The sequence below is a fragment of the Paramisgurnus dabryanus genome, chromosome 13, assembly GCF_030506205.2.
Source record: "Paramisgurnus dabryanus chromosome 13, PD_genome_1.1, whole genome shotgun sequence".
In the NCBI taxonomy this organism is placed as follows: domain Eukaryota; kingdom Metazoa; phylum Chordata; class Actinopteri; order Cypriniformes; family Cobitidae; genus Paramisgurnus; species Paramisgurnus dabryanus.
In genome coordinates this window covers 35,018,201-35,035,286 of record NC_133349.1, presented here as the reverse complement: position 1 = coordinate 35,035,286, position 17,086 = coordinate 35,018,201, and the positions used below count along the sequence as shown (strand labels likewise).

The following is a 17,086-nucleotide window of genomic DNA, read 5'->3' as shown; positions in this document are numbered from 1 at the left end:
GAAAAGAAGAGTCCCTTTCGTCTCGATTTTCTCGGTTTGAGAATTTCTGAGTTCCTATATTCAAATGGCCACAACTTCTCCAAATCTTATCAGATTTCCATGTGTTACACATCGCTGGAAAGCTTAGAAACTGCACTTTCAGAATCTGTGAATAACTCAAAATGCCCAGATCCGACTTGTGTCCCTACTTTCCGTGACTGGTCACATTTTTAAACGGAGGACAAATATTGTATCTTTTATTACGGACTATAACCGGTAAGAATGCATAACTTAATAGCATAATTAAATCTGAGAGATAATTAGAGTTTAATTTTTAATTAGTATAGTTTTTAACAACTGTTTAGGAAAAGAAAATGTCTGCAAAAAAATCGCACAAAGGCATGTCGGACGCTGAATGGATTTCACGTCTAAGAAAGTTTGCCAGTACAGGTGTTTGGCCTTCAGAAGAAGGTAATAGACCAGCTCCTAGGCAAAAAAAAGTGGCACGAGCTTTATCAAAGGGTAAGTGTGTGTTTTTTGTTATTTTTGCGTAAGAAAACAATGAACTAAGTGTTTGTTGACTTGCATAATTAAGCATTTACATTAGAACTGTCCATTTACTGTATTTCCATTATAGTAACTAATAGGGGTGGCACGGTTCACAAAACCCTCGGTTCGGTTCGTATCACGGTTCTATGGTCACGGTTCACGGTTCAGTACGGTTCTTGTTGTTATTTTTTCTTTAAATTTTTAACACTCCAGAAATGTATTATCTTATTAATGTATTAATTATCCATAATGTAGGATACAGTATTAAAAAAAGTTATATCATGTAATCATGCACAAACTGAATTTGACTTTAAGCACATTGGACCATCTCTGAGGAAAGCCAGATGAGATTTTGATAGAGCAAGAGGGAAGACATTGATGATTTCAACATGCTTTTCATTTAATTGGCAAAAAAGAGAATGTGTATTGCCATCTACATAAACTTTATGTGCATTTTTAGCACACAAAGATAACTTGCATTTATTAAAATGCCAACTTCAGTGTAGCTCTTAGATTTAACACTGAGAGGCTGCTTTAATACTGAGAGTTTATGTGGACGAGAGAGAAACATAACCTTTGCACCTGTAATATTAAAATCTCTTTAAGTCTCTTTTGTCCACTTCTGATTACTTTGAGGGGCAATTTCTGAAATAAGATCGCGCAACTTTCACACGCTAGCAAAATGAAACTACGCGGAAATCAGCCGCTTTAATTTTATCAATGAAAGGCTAAAAATAGCGCTGAATATGAAAAGACGTAAAACATTGTTGTCAGTACCTCAGATTAGATAAATGGTCGGAGAGAAGGCGATCTCCTGTGGCTGTTGGAGCATATTCAACCCATAGACTGCAGTTCTATCTATTGTTTTATTTCCGCTGTCATCATAAGTAACATGAAATAAAAATATGTTTCCACACACCAAACTTATACGACGCTGGCGCATCCTCCAACTGCGGGCAGACTTCCTTTTCTCTTCCACTTGCCATTTCTACACGTAACATAACCCGCAGTTACTTATACTCCAAACCAGTCACCTCTTCTTTCGCGCGAAAGGGAAACACGCTATCTGAGGTCACATACAGGGCATGAGACTACATTGCGCATGCCATGAACCGTTGAACCGTGCGGTACACACGCGCTCCGAACCGAGACAAGCGAACCGAACGGTTCGGATTTTTTTCATGGACCGTGCCACCCCTAGTAACTAATGAAAGTACATTAGTGTTTGTTGACATGCATAATTAAACAGTAAAAGTAGAACTGTTTGTTTACTGTATTTACATAATAAAGCAAGAGATTAGTAATCTCATTCATTAGTCTCATTCATTACAACATTGTAACGTGACTTGAGATTTACATGGTGTAATTGTTTATATGCATTTATTTATTTATGTATTTATGATTTAATGTACTACTGACTACAGTTGTACTGTAAAAGAAAAGCTACTTGAAACAAAGATTTGAGAAAGTGGGGGGTAGGGATGGTTGGGGGTTTCAGTCAAGGTGTGACTTGTGTTTTTCCTTTACATGATCTTTTAAGGGAATCACTCCCTTAAAAGTCACTCCCTTAGTTTTATTCTTAAATTACAAATGCATGTACTGTGTATTGAATTTGCCACAATGTTTATAGATTGAAAAATGCCCGATGCACTCTCGTGGCCAGACAACATTGTTTGGAGGTGTCCTAAAGTGCACATGTGGTTTTCACACTCAAAAGGTAAAATACATTTCAATATGTTGCAAGTAAAAAAGAACAATGTTTTTCTTTCAAATATGATTGTATGTAATTTTTGGTTGTCTTTATCAGCCACCTATGTCTACTGGACAGACACCAAGGGTCATGCAACAACAGTCCAGCATCAACCTCAGGTCAAGCATCAACCTCAGGTCCAGCATCAACCTCAGGTCCAGCATCAACCTCAGGTCCAGCATCAACCCCAGGTCCAGCCTCAACCTCAGGTCCAGCATCAACCTCAGGTCCAGCATCAACCTCAGGTCAAGCATCAACCTCAGGTCCAGCATCAACCTCAGGTCCAGCATCAACCTCAGGTCCAGCATCAACCTCAGGTCCAGCATCAACTCCAGGTCCAGCCTCAACCTCAGGTCCAGCCCCAGGTCCAGCCTCAACCTCAGGTCCAGCATCAACCTCAGGTCCAGCCCCAGGTCCAGCCTCAACCTCAGGTCCAGCATCAACTTCAGGTCCAGCATCAACCTCAGGTCCAGCCTCAACCTCAGGTCCACCCTCAGCCTCCACCCCAGCGTACTCCATCAAGGATTTCGCCAAGTTTGTCACAGGTAGATTAATTACATTTTTTACAGGACTTGCAATGTTAACTATACATTTAAGTATCAAAGTCTGTATTGATTGGAAATTTGGTAAAGTATAGAAAGTAAAGGCTGAGATGTTTTCACATTTGCCTGCCAACTGACACACACTGTGGCGTCTGCTGATTGGTCAGTTTAAATATCTTGTGTCAAGGTATGATTGTTCCCTTGCTTTGCAACCTATATGCCCTATCGTTCCTGCCCTCTAAAAAAGGCAGGGCTTTTTTAACCCATCGCTCTGTAAATATTGTATAGAACATACCGCTGAGTTAAAAGTTACCCAATGCTGGGTTGTTTTTATTTGTTTATTTGTTTATTTATATGGATCCCAACATTTCAATAATCACAGTTGATAAATATACACATATAAACATTACATATATATACATACATACATACATACATACACATACTCATACCTAAAATCTAGTTTCAATTTAAAACAGGACTAGACAATTAATAAGATATGATTTATGATTACATTAATCAAGACATATAAAAACCTACATCAACACATAACACCGTAGACTACTTTTAAATGACAGCTTAGGTGACAAACTTCAATGGGAATGGTATTCCAGATGAGAATAGCTCTATACAGGACAGTTTTCTTCAAAAAATTAGTTTTTGGGTGGGGGGGTCACTATATGACCATTATTTGCTTTTCTGGTGTTATGATTATGAACAGCGTTACAGTATTTGATTAAACAGAGAAATAGGCATTTTCATTGTCAATGTGTTATAGATCATGGTGCTTAAAGTAACTGTTATTCTTTGGTTTAAAGTGAGCCATGAAAGTGTAGGCAAGGCAAAGCAAATTTATTTGTATAGCACATTTCATACACAGAGGTCATTCAAAGTGCTTAACATAGAAATGAGAAAACAATATATAAAAGAGAAAAAAAATGCACGCATTTTAACACACGATAAAATCACAATAAAAACAAGGATACATGAGAATTTAAAATCAATTAAAGAAAATAAATGTGATTTTAATAAAAGCAGTTTAAAATGTTAAAAAGAATAAAACAGGAGTAAAAGTGACTTGAGTTAAAAGTGCAGTCAGTGTGAAGCAGCACAGTGCTCATTCAGTAAAAGAAGAGTTAAACAGATGTGTTTTCATCTAGATTTTTAAAGTGTTTAATGTTGAAGCACATCTGATCTCTTCTGGAAGCTGATTCCAGCTACAGGTGGCATAATATCTAAATGCTGATGCACCTTGTTTTGAGTAAACCCTTGGTATTTCTAACTGACCGGATCCTAATGATCTGAGTAATCTGTTAGGTTTATATTCAGTTAGCACATCTGTCATGTATTTGGGTCCTAAGCCATGAAGTGATTTATAAACGAATAACTACTTTAAAATCTATTCTAAATGTAACAGGAAGCCAGTGTAAGGACCTGAGGATTGGAGTAATGTGCTCAGATTTTTTGGTTCTGATCAGAATTCTGGCAGCAGTGTTTTGTATGAGCTGTAGCTGTCTAATGGTTTTTTTGGGGATACCAGTAAGGAGTCCATTGCAGTAATCCACCCTGCTTGTGATGAAAGCATGAACAAGTTTCTCTAAATGTGGTCAATACATGTTGCTGTTGTAATGCCCACCTTGTTGCTAAAGATTCTAGTTGTCACTTTAACTATTTGATGTTAATTGCAGACACTTAAATAGGAAATTACTTTCTTTTTCTTTGTGCATCTGTCATCATTCCAATCAATGTTTATATCTCCAAGCAAGTAAAGTTCACAGTTAACATCAGAGACATTATCAAGCATTTCACCTAAGCATGTTAGATAGTCCATGTGTGCATCAGGAGGTCTATAACAGCATCTCACAAGCACTGGTCTCATATAAGGTACATGGACGTCTACCCATATAGCTTCAATGTCATCGCGTATGAAATTTTGTTTGAACTTACAAGGAATGTTGCTTTGCACAAAGATGGCCACACCACCACCAAATTTATTTTAACACGTGGTTTGGTAACAACAGCCCAGCATTATGTAATGTGTAACCCAATGGTGTTCTCTCCAATATTTATCCAGTGATAGGTTAAAATAACCCAGCATTTTTACAGTGTGTTCTTGGATTCTCCTCTTCCTCTCTACTTTGGCTCTGCTGTTGTAGGGTAAAGACCATTAAACTACACAGCAAAGTGCCTTATGGTTTTTCACTTTATTTTGGTCTTCTTTATTTTGGCAGTTAAAGCTACTTTTTCTGTCATGTATGCGAAATTGACTTAAGTAGTAAATATGTAGTAAATATGTTAATACTTTATCTGCATTTATCATGCAGCCATTTCAGGTGTAATTCAAAGTAATTTTATTTTTTCCCCACTGTGCTAACACATTTTTATTGAAATTGTTTTGCCCTATTTCAGTTTACCAAGTCAAGATTTAGCGGGTCTCATATTGCTGCAGCGAAGCCCAACCTAAAGATGGCTAGAAGACCATCTCAGGCTACTGAGCAACCTAGCTCAACAGCAGTGTCCAGTCCTCCTATACCAAGCACCACTGTATGTATAGGCCACATTGCATTTGCATAATTCTTTTCTCCGTTTATTATTCCAGAAAACCATAATATAATGAAGTAAGAACAATACTATATTACTATACAGTGCTTTATTTTAAATAGATTTACTATCACAAATTTGGTGTGGTCAGCAATATTTATTTTTTAAGAAATTGACACTCTTATTCAGCAATGCATTGCATGCACATTACATTGATCAAAAACAACAATTGTTTCATTTTAAAATATAAAAAATTGTAACCCTAAAGGGTGTTTCAAGTGTAATATTTCTGTAAAGGCTAGGGACAGAAAAATGGACATTTCCGAAGAATGACCCAAAACTGAACACATACTACTGAACAGTGGTGTATTGTTACATCTAGGATGACATTAAATGATTGAACAGTTATATTTGATGTCTTTCTACTGTTGTAAAATATATTGCATTGCATGTTTGTACAGACACAAGACCCTGGAGTTCCAGTCTCCGTCCCCAGATCAACTGCCGATGTTACCAGTCCCACATCATCATGCAGCGTTGTCTCCGTAAGTAGTTTAATATTCTACTGGTCCAGTGGGCTTATTATGTTTGTATATTAACTGTCACACACAATGGGGCCAGCCAACTGACACGTTTGTAACAATTTTAAATTCTGCCACAAATGTATCCATTTGTCAGTATAATAGATAAAGGCTCACATGCCCAGAAATGATACATTTTATTATTTTTATATAATTTCCTTTTTAATGACTAATTTATAGTTACCAGTTTGTACACTGTAAAAAGTTTCATGGGCTTTTCAACATTTGAGATATCAAATACACTGGACAAATGTTTACATAAGGCTTTCAACACAGAATAATAACAGAATTTCTAAAAAAAGATCCAAAGTTTACATAACCCTGATTCACTGTACAATGTTATTTAGTTTTTATGTTTTGTGATAGTTTACATATTATAGTTTACATATACCTGCCTTTTCATTGTATGGTGTTGATGTCATTAGCATCGCTGCATGTTTTAATTTATTGAAGTAGTTGTGTATGAGTTTCTTAATTGTTCACAATGTAAGAATATTAATCTTAACATCATACAGTCACTGGTGAAAAGGAGTCAAATATGCATAAAATGCTGAATTGCAAAGATTCTTGTCAGAGTCATGTATCCAGTTTTTCCTTATTTTATGTTATTTGATTTAATCCTGTTTATTATCTTGTTAATTAGCTCCGCCTCTGTTCTCATTATTTTCAATCGTCCTCACCTGTGTCTTGTTTAATTTGATTATCTGTCCTGTGTATTTATAGTCTGTCTGTGATTCAATTCCTTTTCTCGAGAAGACGACTGGTTGGTGACATGAGAACGTCATTTCCTGGAAGTCGGATGACTTTGTGCCGGGCGGCGTGGTGATTTTTGAACTGCGGCAAAGATAATCTGTTTATTTATTTATTGTTATTGTTATATTTTTCTTCAGTTAGATAGTTTAGTGAGATTGAATAGTAAGAGCTTTGGTGAGGATTTTAGCGGGAGTGTCGGCCGACGGCCTGTATAGGTCCGGTATACGATACTCTTGCTTATAATCTTTATCATGGCAGATGATCAGGAAGATAGTTGCAGTAGTATGGATGAGTTAGAACAAAATGAAGGGAGTTGGCAGGTAAGGAGGACAAATAAAGCAAAGAGGAGTAGAGGAATGAGGGATAGTGAGGAGAAATGGAATATTGTTGTGAGGTTTTAAGAGGTAGGAGTAAAGGGTATGGATCCAATAAAATTGACGAAAATAATCAAGAGTCAGGTTGGGGAGGTTAAATATGCTAGAGTTTTAAATGATGGTAATTTGTTAATCGGGTGTATTTCTGAAGAGCAGGTTGGAAGAGCTTTAAAGTTGAAAAGAGTTGGGAATGCAGTAGTAGTAAAGGTGGTGAAAGTGGGTGAGCAAGGAAGTAAAGGAGTAATTTATGGGATTCCTTTGGCAATTGAGATGAATGAGTTAGTCAGGAATCTAAAAGAAAAGTGTGATTTTGTTCAGAGTGCAAAGCGGTTAACCAAGGGGGTTGAGAAAAGAGAATCGGAGTCAGTGATGATACAGTTCAGTTCAAAAGAATTGCCAGCAGAGGTATACTTTGGGTATATGAGATATAGAGTGAGAGAGTTTAATCATAAGCCAATAAGATGTTATAATTGTCAGAAGTTTGGTCATGTAGCTAAAATGTGTAAAGGGATTAAAAGGTGTGCTAAATGTGGTGGGGAACATGACTATGGGGAATGTGGAGAGGGGGATACAATAAAATGTTGTAATTGTGGAGGAGGGCATAGTGCAGCCTACTGGGGATGTGAGGTAATGAGAAGGGAGACTGAGATTCAGAGTGTTAAAAGGAGGGAAAAAGTTCCTTATGCAGAGGCAGTTAAGAGAGTGGAACAAACAAAGAGGATTAATAAGGGAAATGTCAGAGAAGAAACAGCAATAAGGAATGTATGGATTCAGAGACAAGAACTCAGACAAAAGAAGGAAAAGGAATGGAAGGAAAAGAAGGACTTGGTTGTATTTATTGCAGGGGTAATAAATGCAACAGCTGAGGTTAAATCTAAAACCGAAAGGATTCAAATTGTTACAAAGGCAGCAATTCAACATTTGGGCATGCTGGAGTTAAAATGGGAAGAAGTTAGGGATTGTCTTACTGTACATGCAAGTCAAAAAGTAGATAAAGGATGAATTTATTTTTTATGCTGCTCATTTTACAATGGAATGCAAGGAGTTTGTTGGCAAATGGTCAAGATTTTAAGAAGTTCATAGATGATAGAAGTGTAAAACCAGATGTAATTTGTATACAAGAAACGTGGCTAAAACCTAGATTTGATTTTGTCTTGCTTAATTATACTGTTATCAGGCGAGATAGAGAAAAAGGAAGTGGTGGGGGTTGTGCTACTTTGGTAAAGAAGGGTATACCTTATAGGGTATTGGGTATAGGGAAGGAGCAAGAATATGTGGTAGTGGAAGTATGGGCAAATAAGAAGAAAATAGTAGTAATAAATTATTATAACCCTTGTAAGCAGCTAGAATTAAATGAGCTAGAGGAAATAGAAGGCCTGGATAGAGCTAATGTTGTATGGTGTGGAGATTTTAATGCTCATAATACATTGTGGGGGGGAGGAAAAACTGATAGAAATGGGCAGGTGATTGAAGAACTAATAAGTGGCAGGAATTTAGTTTGTGTAAATGATGGTAGAGGGACTAGGATAGATATTAGAACTGGTAAAGAATCAATATTAGACCTCACGTTTTTATCGAGTAGAATGGTTTCAAAGTGTGAATGGGGAGTATATGAAGAGGGTACTATTGGAAGTGATCACTTCCCTATTATGTGTAAATTGGAAGTTGATGTGAGGTTGAGTACAGAAGATAGACAGGGGAAATGGATTTTTAAAAAGGCAGACTGGGAGAAATTTAGGGAAGCAAGTGACTTATATATTAGTTCAATTCAAGAAATAGATGATGTAGAAAGAAATTAAATTGAGTTGCGACAAAAGTATTCAAATGGCTGCAATGGATGCAATACCAAAAAGTTCGGGAAAATTAGTTAAAAAAAATGGTTCCATGGTGGAATAGTGAGTGTGATGTTGTAGTTAGGGAAAGGAATAGAGCTTTTAGATGGTTAAAAAGAACTCATAATTTCCAGCATTTGATTGAGTATAAGCAAGCACAAGCAAAAGTGAGAAGGACTATAAGGCAAAGGAAAAGATCATATTGGAGGGAGTTTTGTAACTCAATTGGAAATAGTACTGATTTAAATGATGTGTGGCAAATGATTAAGAAAATGGAGGGCAATAGAAGAGAGTGGAGTTACCCAATCCTTTCAGATGGTGATCAGGTGGCTATAACGAATCTAGAGAAAGCAGAAATGATGGTGAATACGCTGAGTAAAGTTCATAGCTCTTGTAATCTTTCAGAAGAAGAAAGAATGGGTAGGGAAGAAATGAGAACTCTATATGCTGATGTTATTCAAAAGAAGGGAAAAATAGAGGATAGATATAATGTTCCATTTACAATGAGAGAGTTAAGAAATGCATTGGATAAGTGTAAGACTTCAGCTCCTGGTAAAGATGAAATCTGTTATAGCATGTTAAGAAAGTTGAGTGATAAGGGAATTCAAAAGGTTTTAAATGTATTTAATAAAGTTTGGGAGGAAGGAAAGATCCCTACAGGATGGAAGGAGGCAGTTATTATTCCAATAAGAAAACCGGGAAAAGACCCTAGTAATCCAACAAGCTATAGACCAATAGCGTTAACCTCCCACTTAGGTAAGTTAATGGAAAGGTTGGTAAATGGTAGGTTAATGCATTTTATTGAAGAAAGTGGACTGATGGCAAGTTATCAGAGCGGTTTTAGAAAGGGGAGAAACACTATTGATTCTATTTTATGTCTTGAGGATGAAATAAGAAAAGCACAGATTAAAAAAGAGGCTGTTGTAGCAGTATTTTTAGACGTGGAAAAAGCATATAATATGCTATGGGTGGAGGGTCTTTTAATCAAAATGCATATGCTAGGAATTAGGGGAAATATGTTTAACTGGGTAATGGACTTTTTAAATAATAGAAGTATTCAGGTTAAAATAGGGGCAGAAACATCAAGAAGATGTTTGGTAGAGAATGGGACGCCGCAAGGCAGTGTTATTAGTCCACTGCTGTTCAATATAATGATTAACGATGTTTTTTCTAAAATTCAGCCAGAAATTGGAAAGTCTCTATTTGCTGATGATGGTAGTTTATGGAAAAGGGGGAAAAATGTGAAGTATACTGTGAAGAAGGTACAGGAAGCATTAACCCTAGTGGAGGATTGGGGAAAGAATTGGGGTTTTAGATTCTCTATTGAGAAAACTAAGGTGATGTTTTTTACAAGGAAGAAAGTTGATGAAAATATTCAATTGAAACTGTATGGTAGGAATTTGGAAAGGGTTAAAAGTTTTAAATTTCTTGGTGTGATTTTTGACATTAGAATGACATGGAGAGAGCATATCTCAAAATTAATAGATAAATGTAAAAGGGTAATGAATTTAATGAGATGTTTGGTTGGAACAGAATGGGGAGCAGAAGTAGGTTCCTTGAAACAAATATATATTTATTTAATCAGAGCAAGAATTGAATATGGGTGTTTGGTATATGGATCTGCAGCCAGATCAGTTTTAGCTGAATTGGATATAGTTCAAGCTAAGGCACTGAGAATATGTATAGGAGCTGTGAGATCGTCTCCAGTATGTTCTCTACAGGTAGAAGTAGGAGAAATGCCTCTCCATTTACGAAGGAAGCAGCTGCAGGCTAATTATTGGGTCAACTTGATGAGTCAAAGGGATGATCATCCAGTTAAAATAGTAATCCAGTCAAGTTGGGAGAGAGAGGTGGCAAGTCTTCCAAGTTTTGGATGGACGTGTGAGTCAGTGGCACAGGAAATGGCTGTATATGATAAGAGATTTTGTCCAGGAGTAATGTGGCCATTAATTCCTATATGGCAGTTGGAGGCACCAAAAACTGATCTAGAGATACTGGAGATTAAATTAGAAAACCCAGAGTCAAATTTGGTGCATGAGTTCCAGTGTCGGGTAAGAGAAAGATATCAGGAACATGTATTAATTTTCACTGATGGATCAAAGGATCAAGAAACAGGTGCTACAGGAGCAGCTTTTGTGGTTCAGAGGTGGAATGCCCAGGCATCTAAGAGAACCTCAAATTTTTTAAGTGTATTCACAGTTGAGTTGTATGCAATTTTAATGGCAGTGCAATGGACGGAGCAAATTAAAAATCATAAAGTGTTGATATGCAGTGACTCTGTGTCAGCTATTAAGAGTATTGAGAAAGGGTCATCAAGGAGTCGACAAGATATTATATATGAAATTCTTTTGGCAATTAGAGATGTGAAAATAAGAGGGGTAGAAATATCATTGATATGGGTGCCAGCTCATGTAGGTATTGTATCAAATGAAAAGGTTGATAAGTTGGCCAAGGAAGCTGTCCAAAAGGAAAATATAGATGTCATCATAAACCTATCCAAGGCAGAGGGCAAAAGTATTGTGTGGCAAGAAACCATTTTAAAATGGCAACAGCTTTGGGAGCAGGAAAATAAAGGGAGGCATTTATTTTCAGTATCTAGTAAGGTATCTGATTCCACTAATGCATGTAAAAGAGGAGGAATGAGTCGTAAGGAGCTGATAATTATGTCTAGAATGAGGATTGGTCACACATTTCTGAACAGCACTTTATTGATTTTACGAAAGCATCAGAGTGGGATGTGTTCATGTCAGGAACTTGAGACGGTTCAACATGCCTTGCTGTATTGCAGAAATTATGATCACCAAAGACAAGGGCTTATAAGAGAGTTGTCTGAAGTTGGTTTGGAAGAAATATCACTGAAAAGTATTTTAGAAGTAGGATCAAGCGGGAGGGGAAAACATTATTTTTTCAAATTTTTGATAGACACTGGATTATATTACCGAATATAGTGCAGTAAGGTGTAAGTCCAGTAGATGGCAGCAATGCAACTTTTTTGGATGCCGGCTGCCGTAAAATCTCAAAGAAGAAGAAGAAGAAGAATTTCCTTTTCTCATCTTAGTTGGTGTTAAATGTTGTTTTAGTGTGTTGTGTGCATCTGCTTGTCTGGTCATTGCTAATTTTGTAATTAAAGTTTTTTTCTTTATCCTCCTGTATACACAACTCTTGTAATTCTGCAGAAACTCGATGAATTAAATAGATAGACACGGTAAACTAAGTTTTAATGACTACAGTTGAAAAATACTTTTAAGTGTGAAAATAATCCGTTATTTAGATGAGCGTTTTATTTAAGGGTCATCTTGGATAAAGCGTTATTTAACAAAGGTAACTTAAGGGACTAAATGTTTTGTCTCTTTTTCCTCACAGAGTGCTCCTACCGCGCTGTTACAAGCACCAAGTGTACTACCGCTTCCTCGTTTGTGGTCGGAGACCTTGCCACCAGAGGATCACAGGTGGATTGCAAGCCGGCTTTTTAAAATGGGGTCCAGGGGAAAGCCGGAACTCCGTGACAACCTTCAGCTCTGGTATCACCCACCACAGCCTGCACTGACATACAATCAGGCTCCTGCTCCTGACAGATTTTTTTGTCATGCCCTTTTGCTGTGGATGCCGTATAAGCTGTGGAAGGTCAAGGTTCTCTGTCCCAATCCTGCCTGTGGACAGCATCAACTGACAGGAGGCGGTCTGCATAAAAGGGCACGGCAAGTTCATGACATTGACAGGATGTACAACATGGTCACAGAAACCCTCATCTGTAAGAAGTGTAAAGCTTCTCATGTGTCCTGGAGTCAGACTGTCCTGCAACAGCTGGATCTGGGTCATCGCTCTGAGTTTCGGGTCATCCTCACGCAGAAGTGAGTACACTTTAATTTCCTCAAGTTGTTAGCCCATCATCCCATATTTGCAGACACTTTAAATATTTTTATGTGGTGTAAATAATGTATCTGTGGATTTTGCTTTTTTTTAGGTATGCCTGTGATCTGAGAGTCATCTGAGACTCTTGCGTGAACGTGGCCTAGGCAACAGCCCCACGCGTGTTATTAAACAGCTGCGTGAGAACCACAGCGAGGAGTGGCTCCAGCGTCTGGCCCGGTACACCACCCAGTGCATGGACTTCATCAACCGCCCTGGGGTGTTGCCAATGCAGTTCCAGGAACCTCCTGAGCCTACAGTGTTGCCGAGCGTCAAGTGGCTTCTCACGGTGTACAGCCAAGACATCCTGACAAGGCTGGATGAAATCCATGCCAGGATAACATCCACACATGGCACAGTGTTGAAAATGGATTCCACAAAAAAGGTTAGCAGTTAAATTCTATGTATGCCATTGTCTGTTTTATCGCAAAAAGGTGCTTTATTTGTAATTTGCATGGTTGGTTTCATTACATTTGTAAAGCATGTTTCATATGTCTTTTGCAGATCACCAAGAAGCTGGCTGGTACAGCGAGGGGAACAGGAAAATGGCTCACCTCTGTTGGCAATGAGTTTGGTCAGGTGCTCATGAGTGTGTTGACAGCCCAGGAAGGAGCAGGACTGGACATGATGATAGATGGTCTGGTGAAAAGATACCAGCAGGCTGGTGTGGATCCACCTGCTGTGTTGTATGTTGACTGTGGGTGCTGCACTGAGGTGGGGGAAACCAAGCTGAAAACCAGGTTCAGAGGATGGCCAGATCTCTTAATAAGGCTGGACATCTGGCATTTCATGCGCAGGATTGCTGTGGGCTGTACAACTGATGCCCATCAGCTTTATCCTATATTCATGGCACGACTGTCTGCATGCATCTTTGAATGGGATGCTGCTGATGTTGCTGTGCTACGCAGAGCCAAGAAAGAGCTGCTGGTGTCCCAGGGTTGGCCTGTGCTGACAGATGAAGTTGTCAGTAAACATCTTTCCAAACAGGAGCTGGCTCTGCATTGTCGGAGGAGGACCCGTGGAGAGGAGACTACCATTCTTCTCCTTGAGCGGCTGCTAACAGAGCTCATGACCAGCAATGGCAGTGACTCTATGGGTGTTCCTCTTCTGGACAGAGAAAGGATGGAGCACATCTGGACTGTCCAGAAGAAGCATGTCAAATGCATCCAGGACCCACCCGGTGTAGCCCTCTATACTGAGACTGGGACCTTAACCAAGGGAGGTGTGCTTCTGAAGACATACCGATGTGCCAGAGGATCCAAATCTCTAGAGTCATTTCATTTACATTTAAACCGTTTTATCCCAGGTATGTGTCTGTGACATACTTTGCATTTGTAAAAACAAACCATCACATGCTTTTGTGTTTCTTTAATACCATCTAAACACTATTGTCTCTTTACAGGTACCAGTGCCAACAGTCTTAACTTTCAGATTTATCTGCTGGAGGGACTAAACCGGTGGAATCAGGACCGGGAGGCTGCTTCCTTGTTATCAGGACCATCAGCTTTGTGCAGCTACACGGGAGAACTTGTTTACTGTGTAAACAGGAATTATGAAAAGCTGTTTGGCAAGAAAGTGGTCCCCACATTTCATCCACCTGCATGTTACACTGGTAAGAGAATTTGTTTTTGTTAATAAACCTGCAGTTTGTGAGTCTTATTTTTTTTATATAATTAACTCTCATTTGTATTGAATTCCCTTTTATTTGTTTATTTAGGTGAACTTATTGGAGTGCAGTATTTATTCCAGCAGACTGGTCGGGCACTGCAGGACATGAACCCAGACTCTGAGCAGACGGCAGAGCTTATAGAGGAACTTGATGTGGAGGAGAGGGAGGAAGATGAAGGGTTCTTTGACATCAATGAGGATCACACAATAAGAGATCCAGAGGCTGTTCTGTCACCGCCCTCCACCATGACAACGAGTCCCTCTACCTTGGTTGCAAGCAGTGCCACATCTATCCAGGCCTCCATATGTACTTCACGGGTTCTTCTGACACGTGACCCCTCACAGTCTCCAACTGCTCTCTCACCTGTTCACGTGGAGCCTGGAGATACAGGTCAGGATGATGATGATGAAACGGTAAGTGTCACTTGTATGCGTTTCAATTTGACTTGAATATTTCAAACGGTGTTTGCGAATATCTGCTTCAGTGCATTTCAGATATTTTGAACTTAAGAGTAATTAGTTAATTAACAGAAAATGTGAATATCAAACAAAATATTTAGTGTAATTTGTTTTTAATAGGCTGTTGACTCCCAGAACGTGCCAGGATTCCAGCATGTGGACAGGCTGTCAGAATATCTGGTCGAGCTTCGGAAACGCACAGCCCTCAGCCTGACTAACCAGGAAGCGGAAACAATTATTGGACTTTGGCAAAACCTGGATGCCTTTGACAAGCGGCGGGTGGTGTATCGACCTCGATTTAAGAAGAGACTGCTGACTGGACGCTTCAGAACACCAAAGACGCCCACTCGCACCCCTGGAGTAGAGAGCACCACCAGATGCTTGCTGGGTGCAAGCAGCGCACCTGCTCAGTGGCCTGACTGTTGCCGTCTGGTGGAAACCATTTTCATCAGGCTATGCGTAATCCACCTTGCCCCCAAAAGAAAAGGCGGGAAAACTTATTCAAGATGGTCTTTGATCCTAGAAGACTATCGCAAGATAAGGCAGCTTGTGTTTGGCAATGGCTTGGTGATGAACGAAACTTCATTGCAGCTGGTGGAGGTTAACCAGAACACCCTGATTGACTGGTACAACGAAAGAAAGATAGACCAGCAAGTGACACTGATAGTTCGAGGCCTTGATTTGCCTCATCCCATCCCTGAAGCTCAGGAGCCTCTTCAGGATGCCAAACGGCTACGACAGGGTACCCCCAGGATTGTCAAACCTAAATTCAAGGCCTTTTTAAGACCTTTTTAATACCACTTCAAATGAAATTTAATACCTACATCGCGCCCATTCGAGTAGAATAAATCATTTTAAATAACGTAATATAGCTCAAATAATTACTATTTACAAGTGTTTGAACATTCATGACAACATGCCTCTGAAAGGCTGAGTCCAAGGCCCAAACGGCCTAACCCTTATCTTTACCCAACAATCAAAACCAACAATCAAATAGATTTAATAGATTTAAATGTACATTTATTGTAAATTTGAAAATCCCTAAATCAGGGATGGGCAACTGGAGGGCCAGGGGCCACATGTGGCCCTCCTCTTTATCTTGTGCAGCCCGCCACGTTTTAATATGACCATTATGTCGGATAAGGTAATTTATGTTAAAACAATAGCCTTGTTTGATCCATGAAATAAGCTGCAAACCAAACAATAACACCAATTTTAAGGTATTAATTTTTTGCTGTTTAATATAGTTAAGATAATAACAACATCTAATACCACTCATCAGTAATGCTCCGAACCAGAACAATACTGACAAACAAAATTAACCATATTATGACAAATGAAACAAAACCCCTCAAACACAACAACAAATTAAAATGTAATGCTATTTTGACCCTAAAAAGACAAGAGATCTGTTCACTGCACCAAACAAAAAACTGGACACAAGCTCATATATAGATATATTTCTGTCAATCTTTTCTGTTAATCTTTATACAGGACCATACTAAAGTTTTCTAATGCTAACTTAGTGTGACAATGTAAATATGTAGCCTATAGTATATATTGCAAGATGATATTATCTAATTAAACAGCAAACAAAATATATAATAGCTTTCAAATTTGCATTATTGTTTGCAGCTTATTATTGCATGGATCACACAAGACTATTGTTTAACATATAAATGACCTTCTCCGACATAATGATCATATTAAAACGTGTCTTCTCTACCTAGATTTACTAGAGACGGATTGTGAAACAGAAGATTGTGTGTGTCACTGATTAAATCAAACAACCGATCACAGGTGCTTGGACACCCGTCATTGTCCCGCCCTCACAGTCCCAAAGTCAACTTGATCGAGCAAGTGCGTGTTGTGCAGCTGCGAGTGCATAGAGAGAGTCGAGCGAGCGCTCATCCCAGCCTTTTTACTTAACTTTTTACTTTGCTCGCGTGACTGCATTTGTGCGCTTTGAACAGAGGTGCGCTCTCGGGAGGACTTTTTTCAGCTCGCGAATAGTGTTCTGTGAACACGCGAGAATGCTTTCCCGCGCGTGAATAGTGTTCTGCGCGCTCGCTAAGATGCTGTTCCAAACATGGATAGTGTTCTGCGCTCGTATCTATCACTCGCGCGTGGAGCTACATGTGCAAAACTC

At 38.8% G+C, this 17,086-nt stretch overlaps 1 protein-coding gene across 1 annotated transcript; it reads left to right on the top strand.

Moving 5' to 3' along the window:
- The first annotated feature begins 380 nt into the window (after positions 1-380).
- LOC135728293 (uncharacterized) lies at positions 381-15,732 on the top strand. Its single transcript, XM_073811509.1, has 10 exons — positions 381-450; positions 2,336-2,823; positions 5,230-5,364; positions 5,823-5,906; positions 12,265-12,752; positions 12,886-13,195; positions 13,315-14,116; positions 14,213-14,422; positions 14,528-14,892; positions 15,058-15,732. Exons 1-10 carry the CDS (start codon positions 381-383, stop codon positions 15,730-15,732), a joined length of 3,627 nt encoding a protein of 1,208 aa, XP_073667610.1.
- Positions 15,733-17,086: the final 1,354 nt, after the last annotated feature.

Coding starts and splice junctions, on each gene's coding strand:
- LOC135728293 (XM_073811509.1), top strand. CDS start 381: ATGTCGGACGCTGAATGGATTTCACGTCTAAGAAAGTTTGCCAGTACA. Junction 14,423..14,527: donor TCCACCTGCATGTTACACTG/GTAAGAGAATTT, acceptor TTGTTTATTTAG/GTGAACTTATTGGAGTGCAG. Junction 14,893..15,057: donor AGGATGATGATGATGAAACG/GTAAGTGTCACT, acceptor TGTTTTTAATAG/GCTGTTGACTCCCAGAACGT.